The following is a 24,123-nucleotide window of genomic DNA, read 5'->3' as shown; positions in this document are numbered from 1 at the left end:
TGGGCCCTGGACTGTAAAACCAGTATAGAAAAACATGTAGTTAAAAAACAAGAAAACAGAAAGTAATTTCTTCATTTTCTTCGCACACCAGCGACTTGATAAAAATGTCTTCAGAGTACCTGCTCTGAAATCCAACTTTATGTTGTTTCACTTTTTAGAATTAATAAAGTGCTATAAAGTGAAGATTCTTCTGTGAATACTTAATAAGTAAATCAATTTATTGAACCTAAAGTAATTAATGTCTGGTTACTCTTTCCAAATTTATGGTTACCATCCTATTGGTTTGGTTAAATTTATTCATTAGCTGATTTGGTCGATACACTGTATGAACCCAAGCATACAAAGTCCAAAAATGAATTTTTTTTTTTTTGCTTAGGAGTACTTCCATTTCTTAGCAATCATTGAACGGCTCAGTCCATAAAAGGCTGCTTTTGTCTTGGTTATTTCATTTATCACAGCCAGGTTTTGTCATATTCCACCCTGAAGCTGGTTTGCTGCTTTTTTTTATATTTAGTCTTTATGACCTCAATTGAAATCAGTGTTTCAGTGCATTCCTGATCCTTAGTTAGCTTCTTTGTACGAAAACAACATGGCCGTCATTCTTCTTTACTGTCTCTTGGCCCCGGGAACAGGTGCCGCAGTTTGCTGCTGAAGGCTGCTTGATGGTAAGCCAGGAGGTCCAGGTGCGCCCGGTGGTCCAGGTGGCCCTGATGGCCCAGGTTTTCCTCTTGGTCCTGTAGGCCCAGTGAGACCGGGCAGTCCAACTTGGCCCTGGATCCCTGGAGGTCCTTCAGGGCCAGGTAGGCCATCAGTACCAGTAGGACCCATATCACCTTTCTGGCCCCTTTCCCCTTTTGGGCCTGGTAAACCCGGTGAGCCCTTGGCTCCTTGCACACCTGGTTGCCCTCTGCTGCCAACAGGGCCCGGTTCTCCTTGTGCTCCTTTTGGACCGAGTGGACCCTTCACACCGGCAGCTCCACGACTTCCTATAGGGCCTCTGTCACCTTTGCTGCCTGTCAGTCCCATGGGTCCTTTTGGGCCACTCTCACCACGATTTCCTTTGGGCCCAGGTGGCCCAGGAGCACCTGTTAATAAAATATTGAGTTATTATTTTGAAAATGAAAGTGGAGTCACAATGTTTTGGTTTTACAGGCGTATTTTAAAAAAAAAGAAACAGCTGCACCTTTAAGAATAGTGAAATTGTTTATGAGGTTGGTGTGAGAAACATCCACCAGCTTCATCTCCTCCATCACCATTGACAGGTTCCTCACATCCATATCTAGACGAACATTCAGCTGCATGTTTTGTTGCTTCAGCGTGCTGGCCAGGTTGAGGAGTAAGAAAACTGTGGTGTTCATGTTCTGCGATTAAAAAAAAGAGCACATACAGTATGAATGAGCCAAGGGCTCACCGGCTAAAAGAGCGATATTATACGAGAGGGATTAGATGAAGTGGGAATAAAAAAGTCAGAGTATGTTTTAAAAGAAGTACAAACTCTGTACTTTTTGTTGGTGTGTTACACCAGGTCCTGCAAGTCTTCTATTGTGCATTATTTGCAGTTATTGCTACATTTAACTTAGTCTTTTCAGCAATTTTAATTATTTTCATAGAAAGTACACCTCGCTCAGGACTTACATGAGATTCTTGACGGATTCAAGAACTCCTGATTTAGTGTGCCTACGATTATCTGCGTGTCTTCTCCGGTTTTCCTGTAATTAGTTATATGTTTTCTTTGTATTTCTTTCTAATAAAAAGTGCACCTCGGTTTAACCTCGTCGATTTCATGCGATGAGTCATTACGTGCATTATTTGAACTTATTACTGCCATCAGTTTTGTCTTTGTGAAAAGCACCTTGCCCAAGGCTTTCATGTTTAACCATGTGTATTTTCTGCATATCGACATTGATGGTGTTGTTGCTACAATACATTTTTTGTACTCTGTGTTTTTCATCATTTTTGAAAGTACTCTTAGTTCTCTTTTCTCCCAGTACCAGTTGTTATTCACTTATGGCTCCGATAACCTTTATATGTATATTTTTCCACTGAACGTACTTTTGGCTCAGTTGTTCTTTGCATTACTTGCAGTTATATTTTCCATTAATTGATTATTAGCTTAGTTTTATCTCTTTTATAGAAATTAAACTTACCCCGGGGTTTCTGAATGGAATGATTTTCCAATATGTTCTAAAATTGTCCATTTAAAATAATTCAAAAACTGATTCACTCGATACAATTTTAAAATTCCCTACTCTGAGGAACTAAAAACAACCTGTTACATTTAAGTATTTAAAATGAAGCTACACCGTTTCCATTGTTTGTTAATTATTATGACAGAATCAGAGATCATATCAGGACAGCCATCCATTAGCTTGACCCGCTTATCCATGCAGAGTCACAGGGGGAGCTGGTGCACACATACAGCAGCCATTTTCCGGAGGCGGAGTACACCCTAAGTTCATCACAAGGCAACACAGTGACACAGAGGATAGACAACCATGCACACACATACATAAGGGCCCTTTAGAAAAAACAGTTAACATATCAACTATCTTTTTGCACTGCAAAAACAGATCTAAAAATAAGTAAAATGTTCTTAAAATGTGTATTTATCCTTGATTTGAGCAGGTAAATAAGATTATCTGCCAATGGAATGAGTAGTTTGACCCCTAAAATAAGATAATTAGATAAACTGCACTTGAAATAAGATGATGGAGATGAATTGTTCCTATTTTAAGTGCAAAAATCTTATTCCATTGGCAAATAATCTTTTTTACCTGCTCAAATCAAGGAAAAATACACACATTTTAAGAGCATTTTACTTAATTCTAGTTCCGTTTTTGCAGTGTGGACTGTGGGAGGAAGCCATAGTCCCTGGAGATAACCCATCCATGCACAGTAAAAATATGAAAACTCCTAGCAGAAATACACCAGTGCTACCAACTGTACCACGGTGCAACCCACCAGAGGACCAAATGTCACTAATCAAAGTGTGTTTATACTTGGTCTGTGAAATTCAGAGTATACGTATTTTTTATCATTCTTCAGAACCTGTAGGTCTTCGGTGTGTCTGCCCAGGCGACTCTTGCAGGAGGAGCTCTCAACATTGATGTACTTGTACATGCTCTGGACGTGGCTGACGGTGGCGTTGATGCTCGAGGCGATGGTGTCAATCTCCATCTCGATGGAGTTCAGACGGCCATCTAAGGCTGAGAAACGCTCACCTGTTCGGTTCTCGTAATACCTAAAAGGAAACAGTTTACATTTAGTCTGAGGGATCAACATCTATTTCCTACAATTCGCGTACGTATTCATTTAACAGTGGTAATCTTCGGGGGCAAAGTTCTCCACAAGCTGTAGGACTTAAGTTTACTTTATGAGAAAGGCTAAAGTTAAGCAGTTGGGTTAGGCATTGATTTGGTTCAAACCAACAAAATGTGTTTATGCATGTCACCTGGAGTGATACTGAAGATCGTGCATGTTCTCCTCATTCTCATCCATGAGAGATGTCACATTGTCAAGTTGCATCTGGAGGTTCATAACCTGCAGCAACAAATCAGTAGGCTTACAATCAGGATTTACCTTCATTAAGAAAAACAAATACTACTGCTCCAACTTTTCTCCAACCTGTAAGACCTACTAGTTCCTTTAACAATAATTTCAGATGAGACCCTCTTGGCATTTCCTTTTGGTTTGTGAAATAATTGCGATGGCAAAGGTGAGTGAAGTCAACATGCTGTGGACATGCCTCTGAGCCAATTAGGGAAGGTATGAGAGTGTTTCAATTGTTGACCTATGAAAGGGTAAGTCAGTCTCATGACTCATTGGTTATATGTGGTGACGGTAGTCTGCAGAAGCCGTCAACTTGGTTTTGAGGCAAAACAAAAAAGAAAATGGTAAGACTGCTATGTTGCAAGATTTGATGAACATAATGTCTCTCCATTGCCACAAAATGTTCAGCTTTGCAGAGAATACATCACTGGACATTGTCATGGAGCAACGGAAAAGGTTATATCTGAGCACGTCATGGTCAGCTCCATTTAAAAATGGCTGGTTGCACAAGAGATTTGTGAAGTCTGTTTGGTTTATTTGAAAAACGCTGCTGCATTCATGGTTCACACTAGTTTCCAGAATAATTAAAGGAATCAGACACCAGAATGACTGTCTTTTTAAATATTGGACCACCTTAAGATAGCAAAAGGCATTATCTTCAGCATGAAATGGTGCCTTTTCCTCCAAACAACATTAATGCCTTCATCAAACCAGAAATATGCCAGCCCACTCTCCATTTGGTCTTACCTGATGCGTAAGGTCGTAGATCACCTCAGAGGACATGGCCATTCTCTGCTGATCTATCATGATGCTGTTCTGAAGGAAACGCATCGTCTGGGAGGTGCTGCTAGTGTTGGACTTGATAGCGCCCAGGACTCGACTGTAGTCCTGCCAGTCGCTCGACAACTTCTGCAGGACGGCGCTCTCGTCGTCTGCTTTTCTTTGGAGGGTATCTATCCACATTGTGCTGAACAAAGGAGAAAGTGAAACGGCACGTTAAATATTAAACTTTAATCAAAAGGCATGTGTAAAAGGAAAAAGGAAGGTCAGATTCTCGCTGAACAACACCAGATAGATTGCACAGTCAAGGTTTGCTGTCCATCCTACGCTCTGCCGTTCAATCACCTGAGTGCTACTGTGGTGTTGACTTGTTGTGCCGTTGCTTTGATGTCGTACTGATCGTCCGTCAGCGTTTTCATCTTCTCCTCTGTTTCATCAATCACCTCCTTCCAACCTTGCACCTGATCCGTGAGCGTGTGCAGAAACTGGTTGAGGAGTTTGATCCGGATGAGCTGGCCTTCAGCTTCCTGTCTTGTCTGGACGACCAAGTCTTTTATGGTGGTTTGCGTTTTGGAAGCCTGATCCAGAAACTGGGTAGTTTAGAAAGCCACGAGAGATTAGCCAGACGTGCAAAGGGCTTTCCTGCTTTTGTCTGAAAACCTTTGCGCTGTGATTTTTGGTTTCAGATTGCCATACCTGCTCCTGACCCAGTATCATTTTCTGGATGTCTTCAAATTCTCTCTTTAGCCTGTCCATCTCTTCACTGTAAAGGGAGACATCCAGGCAGTCCGAGCTGTTAGAAACAGACCTCAGATCTGGGACATGCAGAAAAAGAAGCCAAAATTAATAATAACATTAGCAAAGTGCTCAGTGAAGTTCTAGGTTGTTAAGCCAAATAGCAACACAAAAAAAAATTTTAAATCCTAACAGAATTGAAAAATGAAGAGGTAATTCAGTGGTTGAACGCTTTAAGGGTTATAATAAAAAAAAGTCACTTGTCGCTGATTTGCCAAACGTGTGTTTGTCTGTCAATTGAGTTTTTGTTGTAAAGGGCACGCATTGTGCTTTTAAATCCTTCCTTTTTTACATTAAAATCACTCAGTTGTGATCTATCTAAAGTGGAAATACAATACTTTGGTCTGTATTCCTTTTTGCCCCATGTCCCCTCTTTTGCCCCTGTTTGGAGGTGCGTCTGAGAGCAACTACAAAATTGCAGTGTAAAATTTGAATGAGGGCTCCAGAAAATTGGTAAGCAGCAACTCCTGTGACGTTATTGTTTCATCATAGAGAATAGAGAAAACTGAACTGCTTCAAAAATATGACCCAAACAGAACACAAATATATCTATGCAGTACCTAGAGAGACTAAATTCTACTTTTCTGCACTTCTAGAGACTCCAAGTACACAACAAAATGTTCTTATACCCGAGGGTTTATTTTCCAAAAACATGCATACTTAACACTTGTACAATGCCTGAGCTGCTAATCTTGTTAACTACCATAGAGGTCCTGGAGGATGATGTGGATGTGAAAATTTGAGAGTAAATTATTCTGGGCCTGAGTAAGTGAAATTTAAATGGCCAAAACAGTAAATTTCGCCCCCCAGAAAACAGATGTTTATTCACAAAACTTCTTACCTTTGCTGTAAATAAGGAAATAAACACAGGAAATTGTAACTACAACATCTTGATTACATCTCTGGCAAGTTTGGTGTCCACACAACAAGCAATTGAGAAGTTATACATGTTTAGATCCAGGCGGACCACTACTGTTTGGTGCCACACAATTTTTTTAAATTTGGAATTTATTCTTGATATTGAAAATGTGGGATGCTACTATATACTTGGTAGAAACTTTTGTAGGGGAGTCTCAGATGAAGATCTGGACATATAAGTGTATGTCAGTCTCAGTTAGTCACCTACAAGCGCGTTGTTGTCGCTAGAGAGCTCAAGCCCCCCTGAAAGGGTGCTCACTGCTTAAGGGGTTAAGGGCTAAAAAAAAAGTGGATCAGGCATCACATGTCCCCTTTAAATCATGAAGTATAGAAAAAAAACTATTTCCAATACTTGTTACTTTACCCTCTATTCCTTCTTGAACTTTTGTGATCTTCTTGTTGTACGCGGATTCCTTTTCAGACAAATTGTCCACCTTTTTGAACACTGCAGACAGGAAAATACAAGAATTAAAGACCGACACAAAAGTTCAATCATATATAAAGTACATATATGTTTATTTTGCAATATTTATTTTTTTAGGTTAGAGGAAAAACAGAGAATCACACCATTTAGATTAAAATCTGTGCAACTTTTCTGTGTGCCAAAATCATTAACACCAACTTACCTTCAGTGTCAACAGGAAATGGGAAATATTTGAAATTGCCCAGAGAAAGTCTTCATTACAGCCAAAACAACAAAACACGTTAAGTTTTCATTAACTCAACAAACATGGACCATTTACTGTTTTACCAGCTGGCTAGGTCTTGGCCCCTACCATATTCCCCAAGAGAGCACTAACAGTTCACCGGGTGTGACAGTCTTGTTTGTACAAGTTTACATTAGAGAGAATGCAACGATGTGTGCTGTGTATTTTCATGCTATTTTCCCCATTTAAGCTCCGACCCAGAGGACTGATGGTGGTCTAAGTAATAAGTTGTTACACGAATATGGATAACTTCACATACCAGTTCTAAATCTACAGCTTTATTAGTCATCAAGATATGATATGATTTAACAAAAAGGCTAAAACCCTTAGTTACAGTTTGCAGAAAATGACTCCAGTAGATATAGGAACAAATTTCTGTTATTCAGTTCATAGCATTATTTTCTTAAACAGGTACTCAGTTGGAGTGTTACATAAAATATAAGTGTTTAGGTTCATATTTTGGGTATGTGCCTAGTATATGGGTTTTGTTTTAGTTTTGCATATTTATAAGTTTAGTTTTCCACCACAATGTGCTAAAAGTTCTTTCATGAAATACTCTGCCTTCATTATAATAAAAGAAAAATGTTCATTTGGTTACAATCAACAAAATATCTCATACTACCAGACTGCACTCATATTCCAAAAAAGAAGAAAGGAAAACACAAAACAAAAAAAACAAGCAAAACAAGAGGCCTAATCAAGTACTATGACTACAAAAGAACGAAAAAAAAAAACATATATCCAGCTTCAAATAAAACAATATAAGCAGGCATTCCTCCTGACACAACGCTCCTGGCAAAGCACAAATATATATATATATATATATATATATATATATATATATATATATATATATATATATATATATATATATATATATATATATATATATATACACATATATACACACTGTAGAAAAAGAAATAAAAGCTAATCATTCTGATATTAAAATGCATCTGCAGCTTATTTGAATGTAATTGATTTGTGTGGTATCCCACAAAATACCTTTTAATAGCTTTTCCTCCAAAGAACATACCATGCAAATAAAATTAATCTTTGCTTATCCTTACAAGTAAACACAATATTTCAATAAATAAAAAATAAAGACAAATAGGTATTCAACCACACTTCAATATTTATCATTATTTCAGTAATTGAAAGGTCCAAGACAACACAAACTGTGACCGGACTAGATTTAGGTTTATCTGCCTAACTAACCACTAGTAGACAACAGCTTAATAGAATATTTAGCTTTTTTGTTGCCTTTCAACTCTTTTATTTCAATCCACAAACTGCTATCTTAAAAAAAGCAGTTGGTATGAAAAAATTACAACCTGATCTTGGACATTTTAGTAATGCATAATTTGGGTCAACCTTATAGGCCTTAAAGGAAATTATGTGACATTTTGACATGTTTCCTGCACAACATTAAATTAAATGTCCACAAACACAGTTCGCAGGTTTGTTTTATTTTGAACTGGTTTGCAGCACTCACCAGGCTTGCCTTTAACCTCTGAGATCCCTCAACGGCAGTTAAAGATAAAGATTTATGGGGCTTAGTTGCAGTAAAATGTGATGATAATGTAAAAAAACCAACAACATCTGTCAGCGCTGAGCAGCTGTCAGGGAAAACACACCAGGCAGAAACAAAGGCTCGATTCGATTAATCTATTTAGGTCAAATGTCTGCCATTCCTTTAGACTACAATCAATGAGCTTAAATATACTTATACTTAAATATACCAGAGTATATCTGCAGAGACATAGAATCAGGGATAAGAGAGAAGTAAAAAGTGAAGTAAAATAGCTCACCAAGCGATGCCATAACTGCAACAGTTATGATGAGGAAAGCAACAAAGCCATAAAGGACTTTCACAGCCAGCTGGAGAGACTGGCTTTGCTGGCATCTCATGCAGCCAACTCTTGAACGACCTGAAGACACAAAAAGTGACACAAATAAAGATTTTGTACGTTTGTGAGTGCCTTTAACGTTTCTTTAAACCTATAGAGGTTTTTTTGCGACATCAAGCAGCGTTCTTGTTAACCATGAGTGGCTATAGAATGGAATGGAAAGTGCTTATAGGAGACGTACGCTCATTTCTGGTATACAACTTTTTATATTCTCATCCACATTTTGCCAATGGCCGGGATCTGGTTGGCTGATGTGCCACAGGCAACACTGCATGCCTCTCCCCTCACTTTAACCTTCAAAACAAACGTTTCATGCGAACTTGTGCTTGGAGACCTGATTGTTAGGATTAGGGTTGTAGTGTTTTCCTGATTACTAAATGGTGTTTTTCTACGGTCTATTTGTAGATGGCGTACTGTGGTATATCACTGCACAAAATCAAAGATTATACTTAAATTATAACCAGAGGTGGGTAGAGTAGCCAAAAAAATTGTACTCAAGTAAGAGTAGCACTACTTCAACATGTTTTTTTATTCAAGTACAAGTAAAAGGTTGTCAGCCAAGAAATTACTCAAGTAAGAGTAAAATTGTACTCAGTAAGCAGGCTGCTCATGTACTGAGTAACTAATCATAACAGCTGATGATGTAATATTTAAAAATGATGCAATTGGACAAACAAAAATATAAGGTTATGTGCAAATTCTGGTATAGACAAAAAAAATATACAAAGAATAACATAACTGCCAAATAATAAATTCAGGCAGAATATACACTGTTCTAAATATTATTTTTTTCTACATTAAACTTGAAAGCAATACTTACAGCAGTTAATGTGTATACAGTATGATAAAACAGTGCAAAGTACTTCCAATGACAATATCTTCACTGTACGTTCATTTGACTTCCAAACAGTTCAATAAGCTCAGCAAATAGAAAATAACATTAAAATAACAAAGCTTGTGTACAAATAAGAAGTCTAACTTTAATATAAACTCCACGTTTTTGTCTCTGGTGCATTTTTGGTTAAAACAAGTATGTTCTTTATTCATGAAGTTACTCACAGCAGGTAGAGTAGCCAGAAACTTTACTCAAGAAAAAGTAGCAATACTTAAATAATAATATTACTCAAGTAAAGTAAGAAGTACAGTGCAGTAAAACTACTCCTCAAAGTACATTTTGTTAAAAAATGTAACTAGTTACGACCTACCTCTGATTATAATAGCCTTTTTAAATTAGTTTGCTTGTGAAGCTCACCTCTGAATGAAGGCATCTCCTCCTCCTCTCCCATGAAGTCCTCATCTGAGTGTGAAAAAAATGTAGATGGCATAGTTTAAGGTCATAATGTTTTAATGTTGATGATACACACGTTAGCTTCGGTTCCTAACCCTGTCGGTTTGAGGCAGTGCAACAAAACTGTGCTGGCCTCTCACAAATACAGCCCCCCACAAAACGCTTTGCTTTCATGTTCTGTTAAATCATCACTCATTGTAAAAACCAGTTTGTTTTCTTTTCCTTAACACACAAATAGCCCACAATCACAAACTGAAAACATACTGTCAGACAGTTTTGTAAATTTGTGAAAGAAAATGCACAAATTTAAAACTAACATTTAAAAACATTCACACTCAGGACATGGCTTAATGTCATGTTGAAGGATCTTTGGCAGCAGCCAAGACAGACGTTTAAGTCTTCTTGTCTTTGCAAGCGCGGCACACCGGTTCTGGGTTTTGCTTCCCATTATTTTCTGGAGATCTTTTCCAAGGTCATTCAGGCTGAATAACCACTGTTAGTAAGCAGCTATTTTTTATTGCATTTCCACTTTATGCAGATGATGTTGTTTTTAGTGCTGCGAAAATGTTTTCGTACCCCTCTCCAGATTTCCCCTTTGAGACAATCAAAGTCGGAGCGGCTGAATTTACCACCGGTGGATTTCCAATCAAGTTACACACTGCAAAAACGGATCTAAAAATAAGTAAAATGTTCTTAAAGTTAGTGTATTTATCCTTGATTTGGGCAGGTAAATAAGATCATCTGCCAATGGAGTGAGTATTTTGACCCCTAAAATAATATAATTAGACATACTGCACTTGAAATAAGATGATGGAGATGAGTTGTTCCTGTTTTAGGTGCAAAAATATTATTTCATTGGCCAATCATCTTATTTACCTGCTCAAATCAAGGACAAATACACTAATTTTAAGAACATTTTACTTATTTCTAGTTCCGTTTCTGCAGTGCAGCAGCATCCTGAGGATAATCAGTAGGAATCAGAGGCATCTGAGCTCAATTTCCATTGTCACAGGAAATCTGCAGAAATGCCTGAATACATCCTTTCTATGCCAGCATGGGCTATTTTGTGTATTTGTTTTGGATAAAAACTGCTGAACAGCTGAATATAAATACCTCCTGATTGCATTAGTTGCTCCATAATTGTGTGTTCCCATTTTAGAAATTTAAAAACACAAGTATGATCATCATTTTAAACAAGGTTTTATGTTTGTGGCAAAAACTCTCATGGACTTCACTTCCTTATTGTTACCTTTGAAGAGCTGGTTCTCGTATCCCCCGTTGTTTTCTGCAGAACAGAGAAAAGAGACACAGCAAATGTTAAAAAAAGTAAGTTGAGTGAAACCTTTTTCCTTTTTTTTTTTTTTTTTTTACCTCCAACAAGATTAATTAGTTGTAGCTATTGTAAAGCAGAACATCTGCCTCCCCATTCCTCTCTCCTACAGCGCAGCATGTGGCCCCAACCTCGTTTTGTCTCGCTCAAATGTTTCCTCGGAGCTTTTCCCACTCAGCAGAAAGCAGGAAAGCAGCTGTTGGTTGTGTGTGTGTGCTGATTCTTGTGGGATTTTTTTGTATGCGTTAAGAGTCTGAGGAGGTTGTCATCACGACTATTGTGAAAAAAAAAAAAAAAAGCTAGAGGCTTAACAAGCCACATGAAGTCAGTTTTTATTAGGGGTCCCAAGAAAGAATTGACTCCATGTTTTTATAGCTGCAGACTTTATAAAACATGTCATCAACTGGACACCTTCCAGCTCCACACCTGAAGCTGTGAGGGCGCGGCACCTGATGGTTTGGAAACATGTAGTAAAACCACAGGGGAGCGGGCGAAGCAAGCGAAAAAACGAAATTCCCTTTTATACAGTAAAAGGTTTGAAGAGCACCTGATGAGAGATACTTGGAGATTACAGTAAGATGCAAACAACATGAGACTGTTAAGGCAGTGTTATGCAGGCAGTCGTAATATTAATGTTGTTTTATCTTTGAATCTGAAATGATTGACTTTGGAGCCATCTTTCTTAGATAGATGTGGTGTTTAAATAAGTTTACAAGGCTGGCATTTTACATTTCTCAAAGCCACAGATTTATTTAGAAATGTTTTAGCAGAAATCTTCCTGGGAATGAGTCTTAATGAAGTGCTGATCAACCAATCAGGAGAGGACAGGTTAAAACCTGCAGGCCGTGCCGTGTAATCATTCAGCTGAATTAAGAGGTAGCTCAGCGTTTTAGATTTTAACTGTTGCATTTGCAGTTGAGCCCAGAATTATTTAGACCTCCGGTGGATTTAGATTTAAATACATTTTAATTCATCTGAGAAGTTTGTTCATGATAAGAAATGAGACAGACATTAATCTTTTTATAACCCATCCATCCATCAATTTTCCAACACGCTACTGGGGTTGTGAGACCTTTTCATTATTTTAATATCAATTTTAAAAATAATTATTTGATTTTATGTACATTTTCATAAAATGTCAAAAATATTACCCATACCTTTCTTAAGGATCAAAAAAAAAATTTATTGGCATTACAGCAACCAAAGTTAACTAATTGCTGACAAGATTTTTGCCTGTTTCAACAGCTATTTTGATGATTTGTCTTTGGTAATGATCTCCAAGTCTTCTAATTATAGCTCCTGTTCCTTGACCTTTCATGGAGTAAACAGTAAGAGCACCATTGTGTGTAGGAAAAGAGCTTCGGATTGCTGTTCTGCTTCCGGAAAGCCTTTAAATCCAACATTATGTGACGGAAACACACTTGGGTAATTTGTGTCAAAACCGGGCCTGTAGCATTTCGAAAATTAACTACAAAGTGTGCAATCTCTTCTCTCCGGACATTTTCGTTAATTTCCGTTAGATGGGTTGTGCTGATGCGTCATGTCACTGAAAGGATTGGGGGATTCCTTACAGCTCCTTAGCGCCAGTGAGGTTCCTAGGCTAAAGTAGCCGCGAGAGGAACCATACAGGCTCCTTTTCCTATCTCCTTCCTTACTGACTGCACTATTGGGACAGCACTTATCATGAGGGACCGATGACGCACTTCCACTTTGGATTAAGAGTCCTTACCCAATAGAGATATTCAGATAGAGCCTTTGAAGTTGGAATGGCTCCTTGCAATCACCCTATTTTTTTAGCACTCTCCACAGATTCTATTATCAGATGAAAGTTGCGACAGCGTGGGCCACTCCAAAACTGGTGGTTTTACTCCCAGCTAAAAGACCCATGCTACTAAAATTGAAAGATTACTTTAAACTTAAATCTACCAGTGTCATGGTCTTAGAGGTTGTTGTTGGACCAAAGTGCAGACATACAGACAGACAGCACAGTGAACTGAACACAAACTTCGACAGATGAGGCATAAACAAAATTAGAAAATCCAGAAATTACAAAATGACAAACAAGGGCTTAAGTAAGGAGGAGAACAGGTGACCGGCATGAGTGATAACGAGCAAAAAACAGGCGAACGGCAGAGTGGAAGAGAGTGGAAAGCTGGAGGAGAAAGCCCAATTAACATGAATAGAACTGATAGAAAATACAAGGAGACCCAATAACACAATACAAAGAACACGGGGAAAAACCGGGAAACCTAACATAGAAAACTCCAAACAACTAATGAGCACAGAAAGGTGAACAAAAGAAGGCAAGAGCACAAAAACCTCAAGGACCTCAACATCATGACAATCAGGGGTCTAGATACATTTGGGCTTACCTGGAAATGCAAAACTAGAGATGTGTGAACTGTCATGATTTAGGTTTTTAATTGATTTTCTTTGGACTTTCTGGTCTGATTTTCCACTCCTCACTCCACTTCTCTCAGCCATCAATCACCTCCCAGCCACTACTCAGCACCTGATCAGCTCCACCTGCTGCCAAGATTTCTGCCGGTCCCTGTGTGCTCAGCCAGCTGGCTGCTGCGCCTCTGCTCATGTTCAGCCATCACTGATGTGAGTCTCCAGTGTCTACGTGCTGCCCAAGTTTGCCCCGTTCTCTGAGGCCCTGCTTCTGGTGGTTCTTCGGCCTGCATCAATCGCTCTAGTGCGCTCATGCTTTCATCATGGGTTCTGATCTTCCACTGCCTGCAGCTCCTGTCCGCGCTCAGCTCTCTTCTCTACCTGCATCTTTTGGTCCCCTGCCCATCACTACCAGTATTCAACTTTCCTTCAATAAACCTTTTCAAAACGTGACTCTGTGTCCGGCTGAGTATCGGGTTCCCCAGCTCTACTCATTAAAGTGAACAATATAGAAAAATTAAAATAAAGGCAAAGGCAAATTTTTTTATATAGCACAATTCAGTACAGAGACAATGCAAAGTGCTTTACATGATTAAAATATAGGAAAATAAAACAGAATAAAAGCAAGTAGGGATAGTGTAGAACCAAAAAAAGAACATTTGAAAACAGTGAAACATTTTAACTTGAACATTCAAAGGCAATTTTAAACAAATGTGTTTTTAATCTTGATTTAAAGGAACTCAGGCTTTCAGCACTTTTACAGTTTTCTGGAAGTTTGTTCCAGATAAGCGGAGCATAGGAACTAAATGCTGCTTCTCCGTGTTTAGTTCTGGTTCTGCAGAGCAGGCTGGAGTCAGAAGACCTGAGTGGTCTGGATGGTTGATACACTGATAACAAGTCTGTGATGTATTTAGGTGCTAAGCCATTCAGTGATTTATAGACTAACAGGAGGATTTTAAAGTCTATTCTCTGAGGTACAGGGAGCCAGTGTAAGGACTTTAGAACTGGGGTGATGTGCTCTACTTTCTTAGTCTTAGTGAGGACGCGGGCAGCAGCGTTCTGGATCAGCTGCAGCTGTCTGATCCACTTTTTAGGCAGACCTGTAAAAACACCGTTGCAGTAATCAATTCTACTAAAAATAAACGCATGGATTAGTTTTTCCAGATCCTGCTGAGACATCAGTCCTTTAATCCTGGAAATGTTCCTCAGGTGATAAAAAGCCTGATAAGAATCTTCTTATAGTAAAGTAGCACAATTCCTTAAAATTGTGTCTTGTTTGTTGTTTTGTGCTGTTTGTGGTGACATAATTGATTAAATGTAGAAATATTTGGAAGAGGAGCTGCCAAAAGCTAATTAGTGAGAACTCAATGAGCTGTTTTGTCCTCTTTTCTCCCACTTTGCAAACTCAGCTTTTTAAATGTAAATTTTATGTGTGGGAGAAGAGGCATATAAGGGGGATTCTGAGTATTTTAATTTCCTGTTTAATACAGCTTCTCTACAAAGTTGACCAAACCTCTAAGTGCTTGGTCGGTGTCTGTGGTCCACCTCATCTCTAACTATGAAGGGAGGTCTAGATTTTATGGTGAGGAAACGAAACAAAGGGTGGCGTGGGAATACTAGCAGAGGTCTTTAGGGTCAGAACATAATTGATTATATTGTTTTAATCCCAACATTTTTACTAACTTCTCAAACTACTGTAACTGTGGCATACTTCCAGTGATTATATCTCAAGTAAGCATGTTAAAAAAAAATAAAACACCCTAATTTGACAGGTGGTTAAACAAACAGGTCTCAGCTGGAAGGGAAGCACAGAAACGTTTGGTTTTCTAAAACCCAAACAGACAGCGACGTCACCAAATAAATCTTCAGAAACATATCGTTAGTGTGCTGGAAAGTCCAAGAAAGTCCAAGTTTACATGAGACAGAGGTGGAACATCTGAGGTCAGGGTGGACGAGTAACAAAATACCACCGGTTACATAACGAAACTGGGAGGAGGGAAAGAAAAACACAGAAAAGCAGAGCAAGGGGGAGAACAACACATGTCCACAAATAATGAGCAAGCAAAAATGATAAAACACAATATTTACAACCTAAATGAGCCCCAGGATAAAATGACACATTTCTGGGCCTGGTCAATTAGGACAATTAGTGCATTTGAAAAGATAAGCAAAGCCCACGATCGGTATTTAGCTAACAGGTGTTTGCCAAGATGTTTGAACTTTTTGGTTTAAATCCAGTTCTATTTTTCTATTTATCGCTATTTAAATAGAAATATTTATTTTCTATTTATTTAAGTTCAAAATCAGTATCCAGCTTTATACCTCTGCAAAATCCACGTTTACGCCCGCCTTCCTCACTTTCTTCCAGCACCGTGTTGGGGGAAAAAGTAATGAGTGTCTCGCTAGTGAGGAAGTGGACCTGTCCAAAGCACACAGAGCAGAACTAAGCTGATCTGACTGCAGCACAGCTTGACCAGGTCACACCTTTTCAGTCAGGCAAAATGCTTGGCAGAAAAACGAAGCAATGCACTTGGTTCAGTGGAAAGGTTGTATAAAATGTGCCTGGTTTCATTGGCTGGCAAAATAAAAGGACAGAATTTAGGTACGGGGAGGATTTCTGACTAAAGAATAAAAGTAAAACAAAGCATATCTGCATAAATACTACCATCACAGACTGGATTGGATTAAAGTATTCTGAAGTGCACTCAAAAGCAACGTCCAAGTGGTTTATTAGTTGGTAGAGTCCCTTCAGCAACTTTCATCTACACGTGCATAGATCAAAGTTTTTAGAAAGAAATTAAACAACTCTACGTTTATGATAAAAAATCTCATTAAAATGCATTTTCTTAATTTTTAATGATGAACACCAGCACTTAATGGTTCTGCAGAATCCACTGTACCAGAGTTTTGGGGAGTTTTTCCTAGCTATGAATTAAATTAAAGACAGAAAAGCTTCATTAACCTGAGTGCTGACTGGTCAATGTGTGTGAATGGTAGTTTGTGATTGGGCGGTTTGGATCTCCTCCATCCTGTTCCACATGTTTCTATCCAGCTTCTTTTTTTTATCTGTTTTAAAGGCTCATGTGGTTTTACTCAAGATGAATGGCTATGAATGGCGATGAATGGTGTTTGGGTTTACAAGGAAGATCTTGTATCTATACAAGCAAAACGAGTTGTGCATTCTATGTAAAACTTAGCACGATCTCTCATTTGTGTATTAAGAATATCAGTTAATTAAATACGGGACCCATTTGAACCCCAAGTATCACCAAGAGCTGTCCACTGTGAAACACTGGGCCATGATGTAACCCAGAACAAGCTAATCGCGGGCACTTTTTTTTTAGCCTATTTCCTAACTTTAAGGGCCCTATTTGTAAATCATGGCTGTTTTTGTGATGGGGAATGATGGAGGTTTTATTATGACTGAATGAAGGCCTTAAGTAAACCCTTTTTGCATTTAAATAGATAGATCCTAGATCACTTTTTATCCAGCACAGAATATGAAGTTGTTCTAAAGATAGTCCTTTTTAGTCCTAAGAAGTTCCTTTTTTTGTCTTTTAAGTTTTCAGTTCAAGTTGATCCCAAGGGTTTTGAATCAGGGCCTTTCACTTTACATATAAATATTAATTTTGTGACACGCTAAGGTCCCTTGATTGCAGCACAGTAAAGCTGTAATGTGACTGTATAAGGATGATGCAATGCTGGTCTATCTGCATACAATAATATGTTCCTTTTATCCAACCTACTACATATGTGAAAAATAGATCTGCTCAGAATGAAAATGCTTTTACCACATTCCACACTTTGAACAACATTTCAGATATGCGAATAAGGGACAAAACATTATAAGCCATCCCTAACTTCTTCATAATTTCCACCCAAATAACCCTCTATAATCTTTTTAATTGGTTTTATTCTATATATTTTCAACTTTTCTGGGGATCTTTTTGAGTTTTTCTTTTGTCTGATTTACTTTCAGACCTCAGACAGTATGCAGATAGCATATTCTCCCAAGCAGATGAACAAGTGTCTGAAAGTTACTCAACTAATGGGAAACAAAATCCATCAAAGACCCGGGAAACGTCTCATTATTCATTTGATCATTTATTCATGATTGCAAGACTTAAGCTAGTCTGTGACTCACATTCACATTTCTAGTGCAAAAGTTAATTTTAACTTCTACCTGTTTACCAGGCTGCTAAAAAAAATCCCTCTGACAACTGTGAAGACTGGACTGAGAAGGAGTCAAAATAACCAACTTTCACGCCACAATAAAAGGTTACAAGAATCTAAGGAAAGACTCAAGACTTTTGCACAATTCGGTTCATGTCTGGCTTTGGATTGAAGGCACAAGACAAGAGTCTTTGGAGAGCAAGGTATTATTTTACGTGAATAAAACATAAATATGTGACTGTTCATGTTCCTGCCCGTGGCCTCAGGCCCAGATGTTGTAGATCAAGCAGTTCCAACAGCTATGAAAATATTGAGCTAAGCAGCAGGTTACAAGAGCACAAAAAGCCTGACATGTAGCAGGCTGCGTAAGTCTGCCTTTACAAACATCTCCCGTTTCCTTCTCGCCTGGGAGACCTTTGCAGGTGTATGCATGAAATATGCATAAATAAATGAGGCTAAACATTCAAATTTTACTGTGAGAGTTTACAGGAAGAATCCAGCACAGATCGTTGCTGTTTTTTCGAGCGACGTTAAAGACCTGCTAGCTGTCATAACCACCTTAATGTTTGTGGTTTCTGTTCTGTGGTTTGATTCCTGGGGTTCTGGGCTTTCCAAACCGCATCCCCAGCCTCTCCTCCAACTTACCCGCCCTGCTGGACTCCGCGTCGGCCACAGATTGTCAAAAATGTTATCCGCGTAAGAAATGCGCCTGAGCTCGCCGCATCGGTTGCTGCCTAATGAGGAAGGATCAGCTGTGTATGAAAGATGTGTGCACCACAAAAAGATTCAAGGAAATGTGTAAAGCTTTTTTAAACAACACAGATTTATAACTGGATTTAGGAATGGACTTTGACTAGGCCATTCTAACACATGAATACGCTTTGGATCTCAAGTCTTTTGTTGCCTCTAATGGGTTTTCTGCCAGGGTTGGTCTACAGTTAGCTCCTCCCATCTTCCCATGATGATCCCACCGCCATGTTTTATCCCTGGGATGGCAGATTTAGGGTCATGTGTACTTATATTTTTATATTTTCCATGTCCCCATTGACCGTTGGCAAACTGCAAAAGGGATTTCTTACCCTTTCTTTCAACAATGGCTTTTTTTTAATCCAAAGGGCCTTTTCTTACCTGGCCTGTCAGTAAAGAAGAACTGTCGCGTCTTGATAGGTATAAACAGGCCCACAGTCTTTCCATTTCCAGAGACATGTCCAAAGCTTGTGATATTTTTTTAGGACATAATCCTGCTCTAGATTTCTTCATACCATCACCTGTTTGCTGTCTATCTTGTTCTTTGTGACGGGTTTTGTTTGCTAATTTTCTCTGATGAATCTCTGAGAGCTTCACAGAACAGTTGAATATTTGTTGCAATTAAATTACACCGTGCAATGATTAGGTCCACTTCTGAATTCGTTGTGCTGGATTTTATTTGATAGGTATCCATTTTAAAGGACTGACCGTAATGCAAACATTTATGAGCATGCACATTCGCTACATGCATGACTGGTATGAGGGATTGCTGCAAATATATCGAGGACACAGACCAATGTCCACTGTGGCTCTATGCTCTTTCAGGAAGAGTGAATGCAGATTTTCAAGATTTATGTAATCTGCTGGGTTTTCTTAGGAAACTTTTTGACCAATCTGTCTGGAGGATTTGATCGAATTTGACTCGTAAAGTGCCTTGAGATGACACGTTGTGAATCGGTGCCATATAAATACGGTTAAATTGAATTTATAAAATTTGATTTGTAAAATGATTTTGAAAAACTCCACATTTTCTGTTTCTTTGTGTTGATCTACTACATAAATCCCATTAAATAACAGAAGTTTTGGAGTTGTAAGGTGTCGAAATGAAAAAAGAAGTTGAATACCTTGGCAAGTTTTGTGACAAAACAAAATTCTCCCTGCAAGGTTGTCTGAAAATCTAGACCTTATGTGAAGCCAGAGTCAGATTGTGAGACCCGCTCCAGATCTGAGTGGAGGTCTGGACCACAGCACATGAAAATTAAGATCCTCCCTCTTCAAACATTTCTTGACATCTCAACCCTTCGGGTGCCCTCTAACAGGAATGTGTGGTCTCTTCACAGAGCACTCCGGTATGCACTGCTGCTGTCTGCAAAACTATAGACGGGGCCATCATCACCAGAGACTTCTCTTTTACTGTGGTTCCACAGTGAAGCAGGAGGGATTCAATCCTGTGCCTGTTTTCTCAGAGCTTAACTGGTCTGGACCGCCAGCATGTGACAGAAAGACAGGCTTTGTTAGATTTTACAAGGCTGCAAGGCTGAGGGGTGTGTCCGACACCATTACTTGCCCTTCATGTTCCTGCAATGATCACAATGTAAGAGGACTGGGATTCAAGAACCGCCATTATAAAACCAAGACTTTTTTGTCTCAATCTCTATTAACTGAACATTTTGTGCTTTTCTTGGCTTTTCCAAATTTCTGTAGGTTCTTCAGGCAATTATTATTTTTTATTTTTTTTTTTGCTTCTTTTTGCTCTTTTACTCATTTTGTGGTAGTAACTGAGAATTTTCTTATGATTGAAGCTATAGTTGGAAAATCCTTTCCAGAAACACTTTTTGTAATACTGGGTAAAATCATCCTTCCATCCTGAGAGTAGTAAATACGTTATGTATTTACAAAAAGGAGGTTAAAAAATAGTTTTCTGTGGGAGCTGCAGGCCTGTAAAAACTCCCTGCCAAATCCCTGCCCCTCAGTGCGAAGGGTATGGATTTGACGGTTTTGTTCCTGCTCTCATTCCCCTCTGTCCCTCAAGTTTTGGGGTATAGCCTTATTTATTGGTTGTCCTACATGCCAATTATGCTGACGCACTTACATAACGTGCTCGTTCTTCATAGTTTCCGCTTGCTGGCTGAGCATGCGCACTTCTAGTGTTTATTTATTCGGTTAGCTTAGCGGCTAGGTTAGCTTAGCGGTTTGCCGTTCATTGTAGCTCCACTGCTCTCACCCCAGACATTGAACATGGCTAAGAGACGCAGGAAACGAACCATATTCATGTTTATGAGCAGAAGAGGAAGGCCTAATTAGAAAGTAATAAGACCAGAGTGGATTTGGGAGATTTTTAAGATGCGATCCCTGCTAAGAGCGAGGCATATGCGCAGTTGCAACGGGGAAACTTCTAGAAAAAACGCGGCCCTATCTTTAAAGCATAAAAGACTCACAAATTCAAAGGCTGAGCCATTGTAGGAGAAAACAAAGCAAATAACAAAATTTTAGTTTGAGCTTTATGTGCTTGTCTACTTGTGTTAGAGAACACAGTTGTTGTTTTTTCAAATTCGGTAGTGCTTACATCAGTGTTCCAAGCCATTGATGCAAATAAAGATGTGCAGTCAAGTTTGCAATGCTTGTACTGTATATACATATTTATATTTTTGCTTCGCCAGCAACCACCTGCCTTCTGTCTCCCTTTCCGCCTCCCATCTCTTTCCATCCTCTCCAACCCAGGGCGAAATCTGTGAAGCAGCATGTTTTGTTCTGCTTGGAAGAGGCTGGAAACCACATTATGAGACCTCCTGCACTGTTTGGCTGGGAGGAGCGCTTTAGATGTCCTTTAAAAGAGTCAATTTATGATGTTCACTAGCTTAAGGTTTGTTTGATTTATTGTGAGGTCGGTTTTATATCGGCGCAGTTATGCAACACAGTTTAAGGCAAACTTTTTTAAACTCTTACATTTCTGAAGACACATTTGAGGGGAATATTAGTTACAGGGCATGAAGGAAATTCTTTTAGAACCACTTTTGGCAGTATTTTGAAGTAGTTGTTTTCAGTATGGCTTTATCAGTCTCTCACATTGTCATTTAGTCATATGGCCCACATTACTCCAGTTCATTGAGGTTTTCAAGCTCTCTTAAGCTTGTTTACAGCATTTCAGTCAAAGTCCAACGATTCTGGACTTTGACTAGGCCTTTTTAACACTATTATTCCAGCTTTTTTACACAGAGCATCTCAAATTTGACTCTAGAGAACTTGAAGTACATGTTCAGTCACTTCAGACTCAACTCCCTCTTCAGAGCATTGTTCTGCCATACGTACGCAACCACAAACCTCCCATAATGGATCACTTGTGGGTCTGTTTTTTATTTTAGAGAAAGCAACTGGAATTGCACAAGCGAAGAGACCAAGTAATTCTAGGCAACATTTACCAGAATAATATGCATCAAATGTGTGCTGGGAACTTCCACTGATACTGTTAGATTCTTATGCAGGTTGTCAAAATGTAAAGTACAAGTAAAGTTGTTTTGAACCATCTTCAGCATGTCAACATGACATCAGATTCTGCACAATAGGTGTCTCCAATTAGATGGACACTGGAGGACCACTTCTCTTTCCATGTATCTTTCAGTTGATCGTGAAGAGCATGTATAGATCTTGGATCAAAAGCATGATCACAAAAGGGTAATGACTACAAGAGGCATAGGTCCCGTGGCTGCAAAAAAAAAGCCATGTTATGCCTGTGGTGCCATGCTGTTTGGGTTTTTCTTCGGTGGAGGACATCACCTTCTGGGAAGACAGGGTACTGCCTAAAGTGTCATCCACTTGTGAATGATATTTTCTTTGATGGATGGATTTCAGATTGTTTTAAAACAGCTTCATAAACATTTCCAGATTGATGGGCATCAGCACTTGCTGCTCTATGTCCTCAGCAGGATGTTAATTCGCAACTTGAAGCACCCGTCCAGCACACTGTCAAAAACTCCAGCAAACTATAATTCCAAAACTATTTAATTATTATCATTAACTAGCCATGTTTTATTAATCACACTGTTTGACCGAAAGGTTGACAAGTTATGGATAAACTGCTAATTTTCAGCCTTTTTACGTCTTGTACTGTAAGAACTTTGAATATTGCTAGCACCATTCACAGCCGTTTGAGGCTCTTTTCTCATGCCCTGCTGTAATAAAACACACCGACATTAAACTCTGATGTTTTCACTAGCCCAACTTTTCGAGAGGAACCCCAAGTCGGTTTGTGGGAAACTGGCAGGAGAGAACAGATTCTGTGCGATACAAAACTGGCCCGTGTTGCACTCACACACAGTTTTAAAAGCTGACGGATATAAGAGTCGTGTCCAACAACAACAACCGCGCACTTTTCCCAGGATCCACGCCGCCAAGTTTCGGTGCTGACGAGAAGCATGTGGGTTGGCTGGTACCCCGTGCAGGTGCAGATCTGCATCCCTCAGCGACAGATATGGCATTTCTTTACCAATGTTTGTAGGGAAGAAAATTATCACCTTTACCTTTCATGATTTCTGCCTGCCAGGTGATGTTGCCCCAGTTTGCTGATGATGACGATGATGATGCCGTCCTTTTTAACCTTTTTTCCAACAAATCATCCGTGTTCCTACCATCACCAAACGTGCAAAAGAGGCATCCAGAAATGCACTTACACTGTTTTTAAATCAGTGCAAAGAACATAAAAAAAGGGATCTATCTGCATCCAAACTGGATAAAAATAATAATAAAAAGTGTACCTTATTAAAAAAAATGTGCTTGGATTAATAAAAGAAAATTAAACGGTCTTCATTTCTGAAGGAAACCAGTAGTAAAGGCTGCTCTAACTTCTGGACGTGTGTGTTCAGAGGCTTGAGAACACTAAACCTCCTCAAACTGAAACCATGAGCAACTTCTGAGGGGGAGGTCAGGGGAGAGAAATGTTGGAGGCAGGAGAAAGAAGAAAAAAAAAAGAAGAAGAAGAGTAGTTTAATAGAAACAAGGAGCGAAGAGCGAAAGAGAGAGAAACGTGGGAGGGGAACAAAGGAAGTAGAGAAGGAGGGAGGGAGCAGAGAGGGGGACAGGGTGAAAGAATGGGAGGGGGAGGAAAACAGGGAGGGTCCATGTGTTTTGTTGAAAGTCAGGTTTGTGGCCAAGGCTAATTGCTAACAAATGTTGCAGGGTGAGCACCTTGAAAACCCACGGCTCTGGCCTCTGTGATGGAAAAAAAAAAGAGGGTTTCTGTGAACACACACACACACACACACACATGCATAGAGTGACACATGTGTCTAAGCTATTATCCCTGCGTGGCACCGCTCTTCTCAGGTTACTCCCAGTAAGCTCAGCTCCCGGCGTGTTGGAATAACGGCAGGTGTTATTCCCGCACCGCCACACATTCACATCCGGCCGAGCGGCTGACGAGGCAGCTTCAGTGGTCGTCTGGCTACTTTGCAGCTCCAGCTCGTTTATTTTCTCTCTCTCTCTTCTGCTTTCACTTTAACTTTTACAGTAATACGCCCATGAAATAAGTTATTGGAT

The 24,123-nt window shown here is 39.2% G+C and overlaps 1 protein-coding gene across 3 annotated transcripts; it reads right to left on the bottom strand.

Annotated features, from left to right (window-relative positions):
• Positions 1–200: 200 nt before the first annotated feature.
• Positions 201–23,520, bottom strand: scara3 (scavenger receptor class A, member 3). 3 transcript variants are annotated; one of them, XM_036147238.1, is made up of 13 exons: positions 23,343–23,520; positions 23,109–23,212; positions 11,197–11,232; positions 9,912–9,956; positions 8,561–8,680; positions 6,407–6,487; positions 5,026–5,144; positions 4,675–4,919; positions 4,297–4,516; positions 3,452–3,540; positions 3,049–3,241; positions 1,184–1,361; positions 201–1,085 (listed from the first exon to the last, which is right to left on the bottom strand). In XM_036147238.1, exons 2-13 carry the CDS (start codon positions 23,113–23,115, stop codon positions 607–609), a joined length of 1,812 nt encoding a protein of 603 aa, XP_036003131.1. In that variant the 5' UTR covers positions 23,116–23,212; positions 23,343–23,520; the 3' UTR covers positions 201–606. The 3 variants fall into 3 exon arrangements, with proteins under 3 accessions (XP_036003131.1, XP_036003130.1, XP_036003132.1); XM_036147237.1 differs by lacking the exons at positions 23,109–23,212; positions 23,343–23,520 and adding an exon at positions 13,650–13,793; XM_036147239.1 differs by lacking the exons at positions 23,109–23,212; positions 23,343–23,520 and adding an exon at positions 11,319–11,378.
• Between the last annotated feature and the right edge of the window lie 603 nt (positions 23,521–24,123).

This window comes from Fundulus heteroclitus, chromosome 15 (assembly GCF_011125445.2).
Source record: "Fundulus heteroclitus isolate FHET01 chromosome 15, MU-UCD_Fhet_4.1, whole genome shotgun sequence".
Taxonomy (NCBI): domain Eukaryota; kingdom Metazoa; phylum Chordata; class Actinopteri; order Cyprinodontiformes; family Fundulidae; genus Fundulus; species Fundulus heteroclitus.
The sequence above is the reverse complement of the archived record's forward strand: the minus strand, read 5'-3'. Positions and strand labels throughout refer to the sequence as shown.

What these genes read in the sequence shown, in the direction of transcription:
- scara3 (XM_036147237.1), bottom strand. Translation starts at nt 13,761, where the DNA reads ATGGCTGAGAGAAGTGGAGTGAGGAGTGGAAAATCAGACCAGAAAGTC. An exon ending in CTCTAGTTTTGCATTTCCAG is followed by an intron (nt 11,233 to 13,649) that starts GTAAGCCCAAAT and finishes TCTGTTCTGCAG; the next exon opens with AAAACAACGGGGGATACGAG. An exon ending in TGATACTGGGTCAGGAGCAG is followed by an intron (nt 4,920 to 5,025) that starts GTATGGCAATCT and finishes TAAACTACCCAG; the next exon opens with TTTCTGGATCAGGCTTCCAA.